Here is a 21,422-nt window from a genome sequence, read left to right as displayed (position 1 = left end):
AGACCTTCCCACAATACAGAATATTCCAGCCCCAAATAATAGTGCCAAGGTGCAGAAACACTACCTTATGGCTCAGTTCAGTTGCTCAGTCGTGTCCAACTCTTTGCAACCTCATGGATTGCAGCATGCCATGCATCCCTGTCCATCACCAACTCCTAGAGCTTACTCAAACTCATGTCCATCGAGTCAGTGATGCTATCCAACCATCTCATCCTCTGTCATCCTCTTGTCCTCCGGCCTTCAATCTTTCCTAGTATCAGGGTCTTTTCAAGTGAGTCAGATTCTTCACATCAGGTGGCCAAAGTATCAGAGCTTCAGCTTCAGCATCAGTCCTTCCAATGAGTATTCAGGACTGATTTCCTTTAGGATGGACTGGTTGGATCTCCTTTCAGTCCAAGGGACTCAAGAGTCTTCTCCAACACCACAGTTCAAAAGCATCAATTCTTCTCAGCTCAGCTTTCTTTATGGTCCAATTCACATCTGTACATGACGACCAGAAAAACCATACCTTTGACTAGACGGACCTATGTTGGCAAGCTAAGGTCTGTGCTTTTTAACGTGCTGCCTAGGTTTGTCATAGCTTTTCTTCCAAGGAGCAAGTGTCTTTTAATTTCATGGCTGTAGTCACCGTACATAGTGATTTTGTACCCCAAGAAGTCTGTCACTGTTCCTATTTTTCCCCATGTATTTGCCACGAAGTGATGGGACCTGATGCCATTTTTTAAACATTGAGTTTTAAGCCAGCTTAGGATGACTTAAATGAGTTAATATATATGTAAACCACATATATTATATATATATTATATATATGCAAATCACGTTGGCCACCTGATGCAAAGAGCTGACTCATTTGAAAAGACCCTGATGCTGGGGAAGATTGAAGGCAGAAGGGGACGACAGAGGATGAGGTGGTTGGATGGCATCATCAACTCGATGGACATGAGTTTGAGTAAGTTCCGCGAATTGGTGGACAGGGAGGCCTGGCGTGCTGCAGTTCATAGGGTTGCAGAGTTGGACAGGACTGAGCGACTGAACTGAACTGAACTGAAATCACTTATAACAGTAAGCACTAAAATACTATTAGACTCAAGCATTGTGCTTTAAGTTTTACATTTTCTCATTTAATTCATATACCTACCATATTGAAGAGGTACTATTATTACCACTATTTCATAGGTAAGAAAACTGAGGCTTAGGGGTAAAGAAGGTCACTTGCCCCAAACTGCAGTTAATCAATGAAATCCAGGTTTACATGATAACAAATCCCATGCCTTTAACACTATCAAAACTGACCCCTAGATATTACATGTAAAGTAGACTCTATTTTTTAAAGGAAGTCTGCATTAAGGCCCTTTCCTAACCCCTGTATTAAGCTGTCTCCCAGTAGCCTGGATGTGAATAATTCAGGCCACTTTCCTTTTTCATTATCAAACTGGACCAACTATAACAAAGTTAATCCCAATTTTAGAAAGCCGTTTTAGAGGCTTTTCCTTTAAAAGAAATAAAATGGACTTCTTTGTAAGTGTCATCCATTGGTTCTAGTTCTTTCTTCAGTGGTAAACCTACAATGGTACCCTCAGTATTTTCAGGGCTGTGAAAATACTGGGTACATGTCACTTTACGTTTGTCCAGGCCCACAGAATGCATACCAAGACTGAACCGTAATGTAAATGACGGGCTTTGGATGTCATAGCAATGTTGGTTCTTTGACTATAACAAACACACCACTCTGAGTGATGCTGGTAACAGGGGAAGCTATGAATATGTGTTCATATACATATATTCATAGACAGATTTCCCATAAACACAAGGGCAAGTGTTAATGGGAAATCTCTGCATCAATTTTGCTGTGAAACCACTCTCAAAAAAAAAAAAAATCCTTGCGACTTCCCTGGCAGTCCAATGGTTAAGAATTTATTTGCCTTATAATGCAGGGATGGAGAAGGCAATGGCACCCCACTCCAGTACTCTTGCCTGGAAAATCCCATGGATGGAGGAGCCTGGTGGGCTGCAGCCCATGGGGTCGCTAAGAGTTGGCACTACTGAGGGACTTCACTTTCATTTTCATGCATTGGAGAAGGCAATGGCAACCCACTCCAGTGTTCTTGCCTGGAGAATCCCAGGGACGGGGGAGCCTGGTGGGCTGCATCTATGGGGTCGCACAGAGTCAGACACGACTGAAGTGACTTAGCAGCAGCAGCAGCAGCAGCATAATGCAGAGAATGCAGGTTCAATCCCTGGAGGGGGAACTAAGATCCCATATGCTACGGAGCAGTTAAACCAGTGAGCCACAACTAGAGTCTATGTGCTGCACCAAAAGATCCCGCACGACACAATAATGATCCTGCATGTCATGGCTAAGATCTGACACAGCCAAACAAATTTAAAATAAACGAAACCAAAAAATGGTAACATATTCTTAGGACAACAAAAGCACAGCACATGTTGTGACAAAGAATTGTAGTGCTGTTTGGTGGAAGAAGTACAGGATGAAATGGAGACGACAGAATTTAAGGAAAGTTATGATATGGGGGAAGAACTATTATTAAAAAAAAAAAAAGAGAGAGACAGATGGAAATCTTTTAGAAATTAAAGAATTCGAGAGACAGGAGCACACTACACTAGGTGGTTTATTTGATTTGTTCAAGGACTCATCTTGCAAGCATTAAAGCAAGCATGGGCTTTGATTCTGGGAGCCCAGATTCACAGACTTAGGAAGACAAAAGCGAACTGTGCTCCATGTACATGGATGCAAACTAAAGGCTCGTGGTTAATCACACTGTAGTTCTAAGTGTCTACAGCCTTGCAGCCGGAAGTCACAGGTCCTTCAGGTCCTTTTGGATGCCCCAGAGGGTGTCTGCACTTTTCTTGAGTTGAGCAACCTCTTCATCCTTCAGCTTCTGGTTGATAACACTGGTTAACCCTCGAGCATTCAGGATACACGGAAGGCTCAGGAAGACTTCATTCTCAATGCCATACATGCCCTGCCAGAACAAGAAAAGCACCACGATTAAGAAATGAAACCACAGGTAAGAATGACCACAGGGCCTGGGGTTGAACAGGATGAACTGCAGGAAATTTGATAAGCATAAACTCCTTTAGTTTTTATCACTGACAGGCCTATCTATCTCTAATATTTGTATTTCAAATTTGATTTGTACATAGAATATACAAATAGACACTATGATAAAACTAGAATTTTTTAAGTACTTTATCAAACTCATTGACACCCCTCTGCTTGTATGTCTTCAAATTAAATCACATTCAAATGTGGTTCTTATTGAACTGTTTTTCATGTAATTTTAATTTTCATGAAAACTCTTTAGTTAAGTAGATTTTAGGTAGTAGTTGACCTACAAGGTCCAAGAAAGTAACTGGAAGTCACACAAAGACAAGATTCTTGGAATACTCAAGAATTGCTGGGGGGGGGGCGGGGGGACCACAATTCCCCAAACACTGTACTGGTTTGTATTAAGTAGTTTACTCACAGGATTAATTTAATTATGCAATTATTTTAGTACATTAATCAAGGGAGTTTAAGATTTTCTTAAATTAGCTCTGAAAGTTTTTGTACATACACCAAAGTGGAGGCAATAAACAAATTTTTATATATGGACTTGGCAATTATCCAATTTCACCATACTTGCTTTAATTTTTTTTGCCATAGTATCAAAAAGCCAAACAGCAATAACAAAAAAATCCTCAAAACATCTGATACTATGATTTATCCCCAAATACTTCTATATTTACCTCCTCTGTTTATTTCAGTCTACTGCATTTTCTCCCTTACTTTTTCACTCCTGCTGTTGACTTGCAGAAAATGAGTCAGTTATCTCAGTTTTATTTAAAAATAATCAATTTCTACTTAACTGTTCCATAGCTTCTGAATTAAGCTAAATTTGCTAAGGTATCAGTGCTATATACCACAAAGCCAAGCTATAGTTTACAATATACCAACTTGAAATGAAATTATTAAACTTATTCAAATAATCATCTAAGAATATGCTGAATAAGACTCAGAGTTAATATTTAATTTGGCACATTATACAAAGGAGAATTATAAAAACACATTTGATGTCTCAGCTTCTATAAACTTTTGCTCTTTTGGCCTAAGCTTCTGATAGAAAGGAATAGTTTCCATAAAACTTTGAGATGAAAAGTAACTGTGGACTGAGACATTATCTCATCCTTCTTAAAATTAATCTACTTATGGAATACTCAATGAGAAACCACCTAATATTTTGTAACAGTTTACCTTCACCATTGTTGACACTGGGTGAATCCTCGATAGATTTTTCAACATGGATTCAATAAGATCAGCCACACTTAATCCAATAGCCCAGTTGGTATATCCTTTTAGCTTGATGACTTCATAGGCACTAAGGAAAAAAAAAACCCTTAAGGAGATAATTGACCAGATGCTTTGGTGGTTTGATTCCTGCTGTCTCTTAACTCTGTCATCCTGAGAACATGATTTAGACTACCTGTCTCAGGGTCCACTTCTGTAAAATAAGGGTAACAATGGTATCTACTTCATAAGTTTGTTAAATGAGTTAATATATATGGAAAATATTTAAAACTACATGGTTGGTACTATGTAAATGCTTTGACAAATTTAAGTAGTTTATTGTATAAATAGCCATTTTAAAAATTACAGTGGTAGCATGTACATTTTGCAACCAATCTTCTTATTTATAAACACAAATATTTCCAAAGATACTAATAAAATCAGGGAACAATGAAAGTAAAAGAACCTTCACATTCACATTCAAAGGACAAATTACACCTTGATTTTCAGGTCCCTTTGAGGCCACTAATCACTGTCACCTAAAATGCGACGACCAACAACTTAAGAGCAAAGTGATGTCAAAACCTTGTAGACAACTATCTGAGCACAAATTACATACACTCTGAACCCACAAAGGCACTTGGACTTGAGAATTAGGTGGCAGGAGTAACTGAGCACTAGAAAAATGGGACTTAACGCAATGTATCACTAATTAAAAGACCTTGGGTGAGCTACACTGGGTTTATCTTCATGAAATCCTAAGAACTCTTTCAACTTTTTAAAGATCCTTTTTCTCCATATACAGGTCAAATTCTTGGGGGGAAAAAAAGTCTTTAAAATTGAACTAAATGAAACGATTCCATATTTGAGAAAACAGTTAGACTTATAAACACCTTAAGACTTTGTAGAGGAGAAAACTGAGATTCAGCTTAAAAGTTAAATGGCTTCCCAATATTATACAATGTCAAAAGACCCATAATTTCAATCTAAGCCCACAGTCTTTACTCTGGTCCAAAATGATACCTTATTTTATGATAAACATGAGGGCCCATAGACAGAATGGTTAGTCACAAAAGGCAGTTTTAAAAAAACAGGGAAAAGGGGACATCCTCGGTTGGGTATGGAGAGACACTGAATCAATGTTCAAGCTGCTGATTGCTAATAGCTTGAAAACTATTAACAATCAATCAGTAAGTATCATTTTAGTCAATTATGACACAACAGTGCCTAGGTTTAGTTTTCTAAATAAGCCACCTCTGTCATCTGTGAATTCCATGTTTCACTCCTATTACAACAGAATTTCTCTGGAAAAATATTTGCTTTCCCTAGGGGCACCAGCATAGCAAGTTTGACCAGTGTTAAGTCAGCCTTGCCTCTTTCAGAAGGTAACAGCTGCATATTTGCTATGCTGAGTCTATCTAAAAGAAAAAATAATTAAAAAATGAAAAAAAAGGGGAAAAAACCACTCTCCCTCAAACAAACAAAAAAAAGAGTAAATTTTTTTTTAAAAAGGAAAACAAAATTTTGGAAAAAGTTTATCTGAATAGGCAGCCATGCAAAGTGTTCTCGATTTTGTCTAAGATGATATTGTCTTAAATCAAGCCCCCCTCCCCCCCGCTTACCTCTCAACCACCATCTTATGCACTTCCTTCCAATTTTCACTATCATTGTCTGTTCCCATTTCTGGATTCAGTTCCTGGAGAGAAACGCCTGCCACATTCACTCCACTCCACACAGCCACTATTGGGGGTGGGGGAAAGATAAGCATTTTATCTCTGACATTGTTTTTAAAAAATCTTTCCTTCTCTTAGGTCAGATTTCACCCTTGATGCAAGTTACCCACTAACTGCTCCAATGACAATTCACTCCAATTCACTTCCCCCCAGAGACTAACATTTGCCTTCAAATCTGACCTTTTACCTTTCAACCATTTTGATGCAAACAGAATTGCTGTGTCAGACTAACAGGCGTTATGAAATTCTTCCCTTTCTGTGGGTTTGTGAAATCGTGCGGGACTCTAGTTCGGGACTATCCTAAACTCTGGGTTTGAGAAATTCTGAACTTTCCACCTGCTTATATTTTAAAAAATAAGTAACAATTTTAAGACCCAATTCTTACACTACCAAAGTTCACTCTACCAGAATTACACTACTAATTTTTCAAAGAAAAATGTACACCTTAACCTTTAGGGAGAAAATAGCCCCTTGCATATTGGGCAGAGGTGGATTTAGTAAAACCAATATTATCATTATGTCTTAGATTATTACAGTTTTATACAATAAGCCTATTCAATGTATAATATTCAATGTTTAAGATGAAATGATGGAATTAGAATGTTTCAAAACTATCGTAGTAATAATTTTTAACTATTTTTAAACCATTATTATCTAAATAATATTTAACTAAGAATCATTCGTGGATACTAAACTTATGAGGCAATAAACTGATAAGGAATCAGATATTTACCTAGTCAGTATCAAAGTATTCTCTCACAATTACTTATCTATAATGTGATGTATGTGAAAATATAAACTACAATTAAAAACAAACAAAAAATTCAGAATGGCAAGAACAATATCCTAGTTCACAGCAAACACTGCGTTTTGTTTTGTTTTTTACCGCTTGAGTCGCCATGTTCCCCCAAAATCCATCCGTGGCAGCTGCTGGGATGAATGCCAAGTTTTTCAGCCATAAGGTAGCGAAATCTAGCAGAATCCAGGTTACATCCACTCCCAATCACACGGTGCTTGGGTAATCCACTTAGTTTCCAGGTAACATATGTGAGAATATCCACTAAAATTTTTTAAAATAATATATGTAAGTACATCAAAACTGATGTCAACTGCTATGTCAAGCAGTGGTGCCCTGGTTTTCTCCTCTCCCCTCTGCTCCATCCCCCAAATGAGATGTGGCCAGAAAGATGTGAATATTTGACTTTTCGGAATTAGGGACCATGGGGGCTAGAAAGATAAGAAAAACTTTTAAGCTGTATAGTCAAGAGATTGTAAAACATGGAAAATGCAATATTGTGGTTTTAATCTACATTATCTTTGGAAACAAGAATATATGAGTCCTGCAGATTAATTTACTATATATGGAAAGAGAGAGAAAAAGGGCTGAATTCGATCATCACTTAAATTTTTTCCAATTCTAACATTCCAGGATTGTAACAACTGTTTTCAGAAACCGAAAGCTATAGGTTACTAAACAACCAAGGCACGCGGCTAAAAGTTACCTTTGGGAACAAGACAGTACTCAGTAAACAATTATTATAATAGGAGGAAATGGCAACCCACTCCAGTGTTCTTGCCTGGAGAATCCCAGGGACAGGGGAGCCTAGTGTGCTGCCGTCTATGGGGTCACACAGAGTCGGACACGACTGAAGCAACTTAGCAGCAGCAGCAGCAGTATTTAACAGAAAGAATTTAATGACAGAGCCTTTATTCTGGTGTGGCACAGAGGTAAAACCTGCCGGACTAGAGAAGAGCAGAGCATTTATACAGGCTAAGCTGTAAAAAGTAGGAAAATGTGCACACCAGGAAGGCAAGTCTCCACCTCCACTCTCATATACAGACACTGGATGAGATATTTTAAGGTCATTTTGGCCTGGATATTATAACCTCTTCCTTGGCAACACTGACTCAGTAGGAGTGACTCCCTGGAGACTTAAGACTTTGAAGCTATACCTGGAAAAGTTGTATAACCAGTTAATAATGTCTGCCTTAAGCACAGGATGTAGCAACTTCATATGTGTCTGCTGTCTGTCATTCATGCTCTGCATCTATTTGCCACTCTCTATTTATGAGAAATTTTAGATACAAGGTTGACCAGGAAACTCCAAGCCAAGATGGTCTTGCTGGCTCCAAACTCTCAATATCCCATAAATTGTAAGGACTTTCCTGGCTCCTACAATGTTTCTCTAAGTGAAGTATCAGAGATAATCAGCTTTACCATTTAACAACATATTTATCTACTGTGCTTACCAATAAAAAGTAAGTTTGGTGGCAAACTATAGGCAAAAGAAGTGTGAAACAGTGAATTTTGACTCTTTGGGCTGAAAAAGTACAATTCTTTCTAATCAGAAATTTTAAGTTACAACATTTGGTGTTAAACATGTATTTGTCCATCAACAGGCTATTTTCCATCTTTAAACCTAGACTAATTAATGGCTTTCTTTAATTCCTTAAAAAAAAAATCAGTCAACTTAATTTTCAAGAATTTTAGAAGACTAAAGTGCATTTTCTGGAAAACAGATGATCAAATATGCTAAAATACTTCTTCCAAACTGGGGCCACATTCAGATTTTGTATCCCAGTATCATCTTGATAGAAAATTTTAAAATCTTTTAGACTTTCCAACAAACCCAGATAAAATAAGGAGATGAAACTGTTTTATATAAAACTCTTCTCACATTCTTTAGCATGTGGCCTGGGAATGTGCCAGTGGTTTTGTAAACATCACTCTCTGTGGCCAATTAACGGAAGACACGTGAATTGCTTAGGCCAAACACCAGAAAAGACTTTTTATAAGTTAAAAAAGGAAAAAAAAAAAAAAAGGAAAAGAAAAAAAAAATCCCAAAGTACTGAATTGAACAGAACTGAACCTTAAGGCATCACAATGATACCTGGGTTGGAAACCACAATGATGATGCAGTCAGGACTGTACTTGACGATCTGAGGAATGATGAACTTGAAGACGTTAACGTTCCTTTGCACCAAATTCAGGCGACTCTCCCCTTCTTGCTGGCGAACTCCTGCAGTTACCACCACGATCTTGGAATTGGCAGTGACAGAGTAATCTTGAAGGAGAGGGGAGAAAAGGACTTCACATACAACTCTGCATCAAAACATGCCATATGAGGTGCTCTAGGGACCCAAACATACGTAAGCTCATGGAACGTATGTGAGGAACGTTACGTGAGAATTACATTTTCTGTATAACGTGTTGAGTTGCAACACCAGTGTTTCATGGCTTCTTCCTCCTTGAGTGATATGGAACCATTCCGACCATAACACTGGCTCAGAAAATGAACCCAGGAAACAAAGACAGCCTTAAATTATGTTTCTTGCTAACAGATTCAAAATCCTATTGGCTTTAGAGAATACTGGATTGTCAGTAATAACACAAAGTATAAACAGTGAATGCAAAGTTCAACTGGCAGTCATCCAACAAAAAAGCAATTGGAAGGTAACTGTAGACTTGTAATGTTAATTCAATCTATGAAGGCAAAGGAAGGCACTCAAGTGTTTGTTCTTGGCTAAAATTTAATTTCTAATACTCAATATTTTAAATAAGCTTATTGTTTTTAGCAATGAGTTTCTCTAGAGAGTATTTTATTTTTTTCCCCAAGCAAGTGAATCCTTTCTCAAATTATAGACATTTTGATTTGGTATGGTCATTAGACTCAATACTTATGGATGACTCATACAATTAAACCATGTTGCTATGTGACTTTTGACAGTTACTAATAATTTATCAGCTTCCTCTTCCATAAAACGGGGGTAATAGGACCCACTTTTCACAGGGCTGCAGTGAAGATGAGACATGCAGCAAGTTTCACAGTACCTAGAATGCTAATAATTCAGTAAGTAACAGCTACTTATTATTAGTAGTGGACTTGCCCTGTGGCTCAGATGGTAAAGAATCTGCCCGCAATGCAGGAGACCCCGGTTCGATCTCTGGGTTGGGAAGATCCCCTGGAGAATGGAATGGCAACCCATTCCGTATTCTTGCCTGGAAAATCCCGTGGACAGAGGACCCTGGGGGGCTACAGAGGAGTCCATGCAGTTGCAAAGAGTTGGACATGACTGAGTGATTGACACATACACTATTAGTAGTAGTATTGTTAGAAATTATTTTGGAGGCTGGACATTACTATATCTGTAGGCACAGCCATATTACTGCATAAATGCATTAATCCAGAACAAAGATGGCTAGAATACAAATTTATTTAGTTTCTTTGAGACACTCAAATTATTTTGTGCAAATATTTCTTCGGATTTAAAACATCCCTGTTCTCAAGTATGTGTAAGCAAGCATTTGGATCCGATTTCCTAAAATGTTATGCACTGTATGTGTGCAAGGCACCAGGGAGAGGCTTTACAGAGATAACAATTATGATTGTCCCTGAGGATAAACTGGACCCAGAAGGAAACAAGAAACTGCTGACATTAGATTCACCAGGATGGGAAAACCTGTTTTCTCTCAGGGAGTGAGGATATCAATTTATTATTTGATCACTTCAGGCATGAAAGGAGCCTACCTTTGTCTGCCACAATTTTTGGTGTCTGAAGGAATAAGCTCCCGTGCTGCAGGTCCATCATTTCTCCTTTGAGTTTATCTTCCAAAACATCCACAAGAGCAAGCTCATCAGTCAGAGACTATAAACACAAAAGGAGCTGTTAGGACCCCAAGCTACTCAAGGATACCTCAATTCACAGTATTTCAGTCAAATACCCTTGAAATGGGAATGCCCAATGTCTAAAAACTTAGGGAAGAATTTTTACCATGGAATTAGGTGTGCTTTCAACAATTTGATGAGGAAACGTTTTGAATAATGAACTATTAATATTTGATACCATTTTTTTAAAAAAGAATTTCACCTCTAGTACTCAATGGACATTCAGTGAGCTTGATATAATTAAGAAGCTAAACGTGCAAGTATCGTGGTTCAACAGCGGCCTCAGGGTGCTCAAGTCTTCATATTAAAGGGGAGTGATGGTAAAAAAAAAAATAGAGACTCACAAAGAGCTAGAAACAGTCTTGGGCACTGTGTCCATCCTGAAGGTCACTCCTAGTTTGGAGGGATTTAGAGAAGGCAGATTTCATTTAAAACAAGAGGCTGAGTTCACTTCAGAGCAGGCTTTGAAGGCCTGCTTGAAGCTAGGAACCCTCAGGTTGGCTCTGACCAACTCGAATGTCCTGCTGGTGAAAGAGTCAGGGGCACAGGACTCCAGGGCTAGTGAATTCTCCATACATTTTCAAGGCAAACTTGGTCAGTCTCAATGTTTTTTTATTTTCTATTCTGACTGTCATCTTGTGCCATCCATCCCAAGTAATACCCTCAATCAATCATCCTGTCTGCTTTTCAGCAAGTCCTCAATCTTTTCTTCTCAGGAAAAGGGAGCTGTTATCTGTTGTTCAGTCGCTCAGTTGTGTCTGACTCTGCGGCCCCACGGACTGAAGCATGTCAGGCTTTCCTGTCCTTTACCACACCTCCTGCAGTTTGCTCAGGTTCACGTGCATTAAGTCAGTGATGTTATCTAACCACCTAATTCTCTACCACCCCCTTCTCCTTTTGCCTTCAATCTTTCCCAGCATCAGAGTCTTTTCCAGTGAATCGACTCTTTGCATCAAGAGATCTAGTTGTGTTTAAATAACCTTTCAGCTTTTAACATTGGTATGCCTCCAATGCAGAAGGCACAGGTTTGATCCTTGGTCAGGGAACTAAGACCCTGCATGCCGTGCAACATGGCCCAAAAACTTAAAAAATAAATAAGTCAGTTGTCTTGTGAAAACTCATAATTTACAAACTCTATTTTTTTTAAAAAATAATATTTTTGACCATGCCCTGTAGCATGTGGGATCTTAGTTCCCCAACCAGGGGTCAAACCCATGCCTCCTGCACTGGGAGCATGGAGTCTTAACCACTGGACCACCAGCGAAGTCCCTACAAACTCTTAAAAAGTAATTACCCTTCCCATTGACCTATCACCCAAATCCTGGCCTTTATTGCTTTTCAGGCTGTTAGCAAAATAATTAGCATAGTAATTATTAGAAACGATCCACAACAATGTAGAACTTAATATAGTTCCTTTATTAAGAGGAACTATCCTCTGTGAAGGATAGTTTGATATGTAAAGGGAAAAAAGTATAAAGTAACTCAGGTTCAGAAAGTGCTTGTTTCAAGGCTAAGATAAAATAATCCATGTGGAATTGGGAGGGGTCAGGAAGGCTCTGCACAGCAGAGGGGGAGGCAGAGGAAGAGAGGTGAGGTGGCCAATAAGAAAACTTGACCAAGTTAACTTGCCAGCAAAGCAGGTCCTGCTCCAGGTAGGAGCCTAGGAATAAAGACTGTCACCTGTTTCTAGAAAACCAGTGTCGGCTGGCCTGAAGCAGCGAGCTACAATAGGCTTGCTTGGGACGGTTTCTCTGAGACTCAAACTTCCATGCGACTGAATGCATTCTTACTTCTAAGCAGTTGATTCACTTGCCAACTTCAAAGGACCCTTTTATGACCTGGGGGTCGCTTTGTTGTTGCTCAGTCATGGAGTCGTGTTGGACTCTTTGTGACCCCATGGACTGCAGCACGCCAGGCTTCCCTGTCAAGTATTTTCTCCTTCCATGTATGTCAAATACATGTCAAATGCAGGCATTAATGTTCACCCCTTTTCACTTACATATGTTTTTAACACTTAAAATGGTTTCGTTCCTCTGCAAGATCACACAAAGCCCTCGCTTGTGTTTCTGGAGCCCTAAATTCATTCCAGAGAACTTCATAACCATTCCTTTCAGGTGCCAAGTACTGGGGATGTCACTCTTATTTTGGGGACATCACATGTGTGCTGTTGAAGTCAAGGGGCACAACAATTGGGGGCTTAAGTGGAAAAGGATGTCACAGGATCTCAGATCCTCTGTTTTGTTTCAGTGGGTAGAGAATTGGCGGAGAAGTGCATAGTCAGCTGGCAAGGAAGGAAGAGATCCAACACTTGGAGAAAATACTTGCAGCGCTGAATTTAGCTGCATTTATGTGACTGAATATCCTCCCAGTGGGAGGCAGGCAAACGAAGACGTGTGACTAAGTACTGACACTTGGGCTTAAATAAATCTTTCTGTATTCACATAGTGTATACTAGCCAATGAATTTACCACATGTATATTCCACTTAAGCTGCATATTTTAAAATGATCAATACATCAAGACTTAGATTAACTGCAAAAGCACTAACTCATTGAGGAACAAGATCAGTTAGAAGCCAGGAACAACATTTGTTGATAGCGTGTTTAACATAAGACACAAATGGTCTCTTTGGACTTTCCTGGTGGTTCAGTGGTGAAGACTCTGTACTTCCACTATAGCGGACACAGGTTCAAACCCTGGTTGAGAAACTAAGATCCTGAATGCTGGACGGCTTGGCCAAAAAAAAAAATTATCTCTTGATCTAAGTCCTGTGTGGACCAGACATAGCCACAACCTACCTCTTGGTCCCCGAGCTAGCAAGCTGTTGTTTTTGTTGCTGTTTAGTTGCTAAGTCACATCCAACTCTGCTACCAGTGCCTTAGTATTTGATGGCTGCATTCTGCATTTTTATATTCAAGTGTTTAGTCTGCATGACATTTTGTGGGAGGAAAAGGTATAACTTTTCCCAAATAGCTAAATGGACAAGCACCGCTTATTCAATAATTTGTTTTTCTTCTCTGGCATGTCACTTTGTATTAAATATTCTTTGGTTTTGTGTCTGGGTTTTGAGTCTGTTCCATTAGCCTGTCTATGCTTGTACAAACACCAAACTCTAATTAAGTTTCACTTTTAGGCCAAGTCTTGCACTGCAAAAACTACGTTGCAGTATGTCTGTAATTACATTGCTCTGTATGCTGTGCTTGTAGAAGAATGTGACTACAGCTGACTGACAGACATTCAAGCCAAAAACAGCTGGTCAGAGGCTAAGGGCAGAATAATCACATGGACACTCTATATGACCTTGACAACGTGATGGGGTCTTGGCAGCCAAAGCACATACCTTATGATTGGTAGGGGCGACAGGAGAAACCATGAAAAAGGAAAAGCTCTGATCAAAATTTGACCAGACATAAGTGCCATTTCTTAGTAAGAGGAATATCCATTATTTAATACACGTTCACTACTCAATGTGCCAGGCATTATTCTACTAGTGAGGACTATAGTAATGAACAAATCTGATAAGGTTCCTGCTCTCATGGAATGTACCAGGAAGGGGAGAGGAGTGAAGCAACCAATTTAAGATGGTTCTGATCACGGAAATGCTATAAACAGTGCTAGGCAAAATGAAGTTAAGGAAATGGAAGGAAGCTTACTTGGTATTGGATAATCAAGGAAGACCAGTACGCAAAGCCTGATATGAACGACAGGAGGGAGTTAACTCTGATGATCCAAGGCAGTCATTCCAGAGGAAGGGAAATCAAGTTCTAAAAGGGTTTAAAGGACTTCCCTGGTAAGAATCTGCCTCCCATGCAGGGGGTGCAGGTTCGATCCCTGGTCAGGGAACTAAGATCCCACATGCCACAGAGCCACTAAGCTCATGCACTGCAACCACTGAGCCCATGCAATCCAGAGCCCATGTGCCACAGCTAGAGAGCCTACACTACAACAAAAGATCCTGCAGGCGGCAACTAAGACATGACACAGCCAAGTAAATGAAGTAATTTTAAAAATACTTTTTAAAAATAAAAAGGTTTAAGCCATAGGCTTCCCTGGTGGCTCAGACAAAATAATCTGCCTGCAGTGTAGCAGATCCAGGTTTGATCCCTGGGTTGGGAAGATCCCCTGGAGAAGGAAATGGCAACCCACTCCAGTTTTCTTGCCTGGAGAATTCCATGGACAGAGGAGCCTAGTGGGCTACAGTCCTTGGGGTTGCAAAGAGTTGGACACGACTGAGTGGCTAATACTGAAGCCACGATGATCTTAGTGCTTTGAAGAGGGGAGAAGGTAAGAGATGAAGTCAGAGGTGGCACCAGCCACCGCACAGCACTGGAAGGAATCCACGACATTCTGAATGGTAGCCCCTGGAGGTGCACACCCTGCCTTGCTCTGAGAGACAGGCAGAGAAAAGATCCTCCCTGTATTTCATTTATGTGTGCAGTTCTAAGCGGGGGAGCTATTTTTATAAAAGCTCACTATGGTTTCCATGTTGGCTATTAGGATGTGGAAAATGGGCAAGAGAAGCAGAAAACATCAGCACCTTTGTCATGGTGGAGGCTGGACTCTGGTGCCTCCATGAGCCCAGTCAAGGTACGGACCTTCTCAGCCAATCTCATGCCCTAGCTCATCCCCTTTCTGGGCCAAAGCACTGTGTATCCTCTGAAAACCACATCAGGGATATAAGATCTCTGAGATCTTAATCAAGGCACTTAATCTTTCTGAGTTTATGTTTTTCCACCAATAGTATAGAGATGACAACATTCCCTAGAAATTTTGTAGAGGAATAAAGTAACATATAGATACTTAACAAAATAGAATTGGCTAGTTCCCTTTCTCTCTCTCTCTCTTTTTGGGTATCTTTCTTATTAAAGGAGTGGGGCTTATAATCCTTACCAAACAGTAATAACAACTTTGACTCTAATCCTTCCCCGTTACAAGAAGATTTAAACATTTTTAATTAGTAAAATGGTCTTTGAACAAGGCAGTCCTTCCTTCACAGAAGCTCAGCTGAAAGATTCCTACTGTGCTAGGGGCCTGGTTGGTTCTCAAGCACTTGAATTGGGCCAAAGTATTATATAACAGCAGAGTCTCAATTACATTATTTATCAAAGAGGACTTTGAATTTACAATTGAAACAATCAGAGAGGTTCCGAGAGAATCATGATAGCTCAGATATATTGCTGATTTCCTAAAATGTCCAAGGTTTGGGTTTAGCTTAAGGAATGGAAAATCTTTAATACTCTCTAATGAGGAAGAACCTGGAAAAAAATATACATATATATATGTATAACTGAATCAGTTTGCTGTACACTTGAAACTAGCACAACATTGTAAACCAACTATACTTCAATTAAAGGAAAAAATTGTCTTTAATTGCCCCCATACTAGCATAGAATAAAAAGAAATGGCAGAGTTACTGTGGTTAAGAGTTCAGAGTCTGGGCTCAAATACAGCTCAACCATTACCAACTGTGTGATAACAGGTAGGCCACTTAATCTAGTCAAGCCTCAACTACTGTATCTGGAAACAGGATATGAACAGTTTCCATTTATTGAGATTACTGTTTAAATAAAGCATTTTAAACAAAACACTTAAAACATGGTACACAGTAAATATTTTAAAAGAAAAGTAAGCTGGAATATTTTTTCCGTTTTTATTGGTATGAATGGTAAACATTAAATTGTGATTATTTAATTCCCCTGTAATTTGGGGAGCAGCTATTCTCCTAAATTATGGAAACCTAGTCAGAAATAAAACCAGCCAGAAAAAATGCAAAAGAATAAAACTTTAATTGGCATGCACTACACATTTTAGTTGATTTCTGATGATTTTCTTCCTCAGTGAAAAAATTCTGAAGATTCAGAATTTGCCCCTTTAGAATTTAAATTCTGTAGACAGAAATACGCTCAGCTAGGAGTTATTCCAGCAGCCTTTGCATACAGTACAAAAAGAAAGTGTGTTTTACCGAAGGCCCAGCAGCATTTTTTGAGGCAGGGGTTCCCCCTAAAAAACATTTAAGACAGCCTTCAGAAAGTATATCGATCAGTTCAATGAATAAGGAGAGGAGGCAAACTAAAAGTCTATGGAGGTATGTGGGGAAATATAATCTAGAGGAGTGGAAGGTGTTAGAAGCATGTTATCAGTATTAAAGCTTCTGATGTTGATAACTGAACTGATTATGTTAGAATATGTCCTATTCCGAGGAAAAGTACTCAGACAGAAGGAAATGAAAGGCGTATCTGCATTTATTCTCAACGGGTTCAGAAAAAAAGCCCCATATGCACATGTGCACACACAGGCATACACCCATACACACAGGCACACACTTGTGTGCACACACAAACAGAAATACATTAAGAATTGGTAAATCTGGGTGAAATGAATATGGAAGTTTTACTTTTTAAAAAATATTCTTGCAAATTTTCTGTAAATTTGAAATTACTTTAAAATTAAACAACTGAGTGAAGGTTTGAGGGGAATAATATAGGATATTTCCATGACCTCAAAAAGCAACCGTGCTGATAATGAGGCAAGATAACATTACACACCTCCTGATGTGATGCATTGTGAAGGACAGGCCATCACCTGGTCATAACGTCACCCCAAATATAACCTGAACTCAGTTACAAACATCAGACCAACATAAATCGAGGGGCATCCTACAAAACTGATGTCTCTACAAACTCACCAGTAACATGAGAGATGAAGGAAGGCTAGGTTCCAGGTTAAGGAAGAATAAAGAGACACAACAAGTATATAAAAATATGATCTTGGACTAGGGGAGAAAAAATATGATTCTGATAACTGGAGAACTATAATCTGGGTACTGTATAATAGATAATAGTGTTTAATCAGTGTTACTGAGAACAGTAAGTCTATTGTATCAGATAAGAATGTCATTCTCTCAGGAAATATTTGCTAATGTGTTTAAAGATAAAGTATCACCAGGTCTACAACTTATGTTGATATATGGCAAAACCAAGACAATATTGTAAAGTAAAAAAAAAAAAAATAATAATAATAATAAATTAAAATAAATAAATAAACAACAGGAGAAACTTAATTTTCTTTAAAAAAAAAAAAATTTTTTTTTCAGGGGAAAAAAAAAACCTTTTAAAGATACAATCAAATTCTCAAAAGCCTAAAGAGATTGCATACAGATGATGAAACTACCTATCACGTATGAAGTTTCAAAAGTACCTTTCCCAGAATGCTGATGGCACACGCCATACCAACTTGTCCAACACCCACTACAGTGATCTTATTGTTTGGGATCTTTGTCTCTTCTTCTGCAACTGGTGCAATCAATTTTTCCTTAAGAGTTGCCATTGTGCCCTGAAAGAAAACAATCAAAATATGATACATGTATTCACCTGAGAAACAGGAAGGGGAACTTGTAATGTTACTGTTGCAAGTTTGAATTGAAACACATTTTTAAAATGAGCTTAATGGTATTCCAGAACACAGAGTTTCTTTAAAAAAAAAAAAAAAAAAAAGTGACCCACTAACAAAAATTAAAGACAAAAATCTCAATGAAGCCCATTAGAGTTTGGGTTCTTCTCTTCAGTCTATGACTATCTAGCAGTATTTAACAAAGCTGTAATAACTGTCTTCTGGCTATTCATTTACTGTATAAACAACATTTATATTTAGATTAGCTGATTGGTTTCCATGCTCCCTACAAAATATTTATTTACGTTAGGGCCCAGTATTAACCCATATTTAAGCTTGGTTTAAAAGAGCTACTTATGAATATAATTTCTACTACCAATGGTTATTATCACTCTTAGAAGATAGGGACCAATTGGTTTGTCTATTTTCTTCTTCTACTGAGGTCTCACTGACGACAAAGTAGTGACAAATAATGTTTGCATAAAATCTGTAAAACTTATTACTTTGAATTCCTTTTAGTGTGCCTTGGAAGCTTACTGGAAGGTGGGTAGATACTCAATACATTTTCCCCCAAGGGGACCACAGAAGGAAAATACCAGCCTTTGAGTCAGTTTCTTTCCAGCCATTAAAGTAAAAAAAAAAAAAAAAAAAAAAATTAAAGTTAAAAAAAAAAAAGGAAACTGTTAGGAAGCATTTATACAAGTAACACCAATTGTATCTGTGTCATCAGGTTATCAGGTGAGTTTTCTGGATAAATAAAACAAATAGTGAAACTTACTGTATCAATCTGCATTCTTAAAGAGAGGATTCAGATGATATTTTTTTAAAAAGCCCTTTCTTCAAAATTAAGTATCATTTATAATTATAACCCATTAAAATGTCTATTATTTATGTCTGCCTTTTACTTTTGCTGCAGACAGCCACGTGGCAGGGCAAGGTCCCTCTTTCAAATTGTAGGGCTGCTTCCCAGTCTCTTTTTTTGTTTCTCATCTGCGAAGGACTAAGTAACAAAACCTGGTTGAGTAATTGTATATATTAGGTAAGAGTCAGTAAGACTCCTAGTTGGAATAAAGTTACTTGAATTTGGAGACAACTGTTTTGTTCTATAGCTATTTTCCCCCCAAAAACATTCCCCCCCAGGTCATTAGGGTCTATACTGGGAGATTATTTTGCCTTTCCAAAGCACATTGGCAGTTTTCTCCTGGATACTAGAGAAAAAAGAAATATATAATGGTGTGCAAATGTTTCCACAAATAGATGACCTTGCAGTGAAATTTACACGTCCTGCATTTTGAGCAGAATCCGAAGAATGAATGCTGCCTCTCCTGCTGAACTGAGATACAAACGCATAGTTTCTCTTCATCATGGCATTTTTACTAATTGGTTTAAGATGTTCTAGGTATAGAGGATCCAGCAAAGCAGTGGAAAATAAAAATCCATAAAGACTGCTCTAGAAATACAGATTAGTTGATCAGACAGACCTTTTAAACTATCTGGGGAATTTCAGAAATGACATTGTAGAGGCTTGAGCCAGTACAGATTTTCTTTCAGATCTTTCTACAGAAATGTGATTTAATTTTTTTTTTTTCTTTAACAGGGGTTTTTTAATAGGATTGTAAGACATGACAAGAAAATGTTTTATATCATACACAGGCCTGTCTCAAGATCAGTGGAGGCTTTTAAGGGCAAAGAATGAAAATCAGGGTAAAAATAATCGATATTTGGTCCTTTTCATCCCCATGTTCCTGCCCCTTCTGTGGATATAAATCACTAGAAAAGAACCCGTGCCTTAAGTTCAGAACAAAGCTCCACTTTGCAGACTATCTCGATTCTAACCTTTTAAACAGCCAATTTTTGCCCTGCAATTCTTCCACTGAGAGCCGGCTCTCCCCTCCCCCGCTCCATCCCTCCAGCCCGCATTGCCGGCCGCCCACGGGCCACCTCTTCCTCTTCGCGCCGCAGCGCTGAGCTCAGGTCACTAGGGGAGGCAGCCACCACGGATCTCCCCAGAAAAGGTCTCCAGCGGGGAAAAATCTAGGCCTTTCTAAACTCTCAACACCCAAAGCCGGTAAATAAACAGCATCCGAAGCATCAAGGGGAAAAAAAGGCCAGAAACGAGCCGGCCCATCGCTCCAGGAAGGGCTGGGGAGAGGCTAAGGGCAGGGCCAAGATCATCCTTCACTCTCATCCCCGAAAAGCCGGGCCTTTCTCCAGGCCCAAGGTGGTGAGCGCCAACAACCACCCCACCCGCCAGCTTCACGGGTCGCCTGGCCGCCTTTCCCTCCCCCGGCTCCTCCGGCACGTGTCCGGGCGCCCGCCAGCAGGCACCAAGGGTGATGCGGCCGCCATGAATCCATCAAGGACACGTAGAACCGGGATGTAGCCGCAAGTGCAACAAACTCGTCCCCCGGGAGGGCACAGGCTGGCCGGGAGCTGCGATGAGCGGCCGACACAGCCCAGAGATCGGGCGCAGGCCCTTGGCTCCGTCGGGTCCCCCAGCCCCGGGACAGGGCCCCCGCCCCAACCCGATCCGGATGCTCAGGGCTCCAGGCCCGCGAGCTCAGATGTCCTTCCTGGTCCTTCCCCCGCTGAGTCTTGCTGCACAAGTCCCACCAGGTCTTTCCGCAAAGCCAGGATGCAGGGTCCCAGCAGAAACCTACCAGGGGAGAGAAAGTTCTCCAGAGAGTAATAAGGGCTGCACGAAGACAAAGTCAGCAGCGTGCGTCTCCTCCGGCGCAGGATCCGCAAGGAGGGAGGAAGAGCAGGCGGGACCCGCCCCTTGGCCGCCTCCGAGCTTCCTCTATTGTGATTGGAAACCCGAGCACCGCCCACCCCTCCCCTCGGCTCGCTCAATCCTCTTCAAGGACAAGGGCTCGGGTGCGCCCACGCCCTCCCTCGGCCTAATTGAGGAGGTCACCTTCTGGCCGCTAAGGCGGCCGCGGTCACTGCTAGCCTCCGGGCTTAAAGACTCCTGCACACAGAGGGTGCGTTATTTCTGAAACCTGGCCGTCTTCAACCCTTTGGACTCTCACGCTCTTGATTGGATAAATTTAGTCCCAGTAGTAGTACATTTCTCTTTAGCATTCCAGGTCAACTTTAGAGGACCACTCTTCTAATCTGAGATGCTGCTGGTGTGTGTTATTCCTCTGGAATAATACTCCTGCTTCTGGATGTTTTTAAAAATAAAGCTAGATTTTCATTTCTTCTCATCTCTCATATAAAGTTCTTTTGATGTAAGGGTTTTTCCCACCTTAACTCAGCAAATACGCAATAATTGCCTACTGATGGCTCAGGGGTAAAGAATTCGCCTGCTAATACAGGAGATGCAAGAGAGGCAGGTTTGATC

At 39.8% G+C, this 21,422-nt stretch overlaps 1 protein-coding gene across 2 annotated transcripts; it reads right to left on the bottom strand.

Annotated features, from left to right (window-relative positions):
- Nucleotides 1–2,612: 2,612 nt before the first annotated feature.
- On the bottom strand, nt 2,613–20,822 carry LDHB (lactate dehydrogenase B). Of its 2 annotated transcripts, none has more exons than XM_086401809.1 (8): nt 20,737–20,822; nt 17,885–18,019; nt 10,551–10,668; nt 8,913–9,086; nt 6,908–7,081; nt 5,911–6,028; nt 4,256–4,397; nt 2,613–2,984 (listed from the first exon to the last, which is right to left on the bottom strand). In XM_086401809.1, exons 2-8 carry the CDS (start codon nt 18,011–18,013, stop codon nt 2,817–2,819), a joined length of 1,023 nt encoding a protein of 340 aa, XP_086257935.1. In that variant the 5' UTR covers nt 18,014–18,019; nt 20,737–20,822; the 3' UTR covers nt 2,613–2,816. The 2 variants fall into 2 exon arrangements, with proteins under 2 accessions (XP_086257935.1, XP_086257936.1); XM_086401810.1 differs by having other exon boundaries at nt 4,256–4,379.
- Nucleotides 20,823–21,422: the final 600 nt, after the last annotated feature.

Source organism: Bos grunniens, chromosome 5 (assembly GCF_055505025.1).
Source record: "Bos grunniens cultivar Pamir isolate PY7600 chromosome 5, Bosgru_T2T1.0, whole genome shotgun sequence".
Classification (NCBI taxonomy): Eukaryota; Metazoa; Chordata; class Mammalia; order Artiodactyla; family Bovidae; genus Bos; species Bos grunniens.
Note: the sequence above shows the minus strand (reverse complement) of the source record. Positions and strands in the feature narration are given on the sequence as shown.

Bases quoted from the DNA above. Each gene is read 5' to 3' on its own strand.
- LDHB (XM_086401809.1), bottom strand. From the start codon at position 18,013: ATGGCAACTCTTAAGGAAAAATTGATTGCACCAGTTGCAGAAGAAGAG. The intron at 10,669-17,884 runs GTACTTTTGAAA...TTGTGTTTATAG, and splicing joins CCATCAGCATTCTGGGAAAG to TCTCTGACTGATGAGCTTGC. The intron at 9,087-10,550 runs GTAGGCTCCTTT...CTCTCCTTCAAG, and splicing joins AAAAATTGTGGCAGACAAAG to ATTACTCTGTCACTGCCAAT.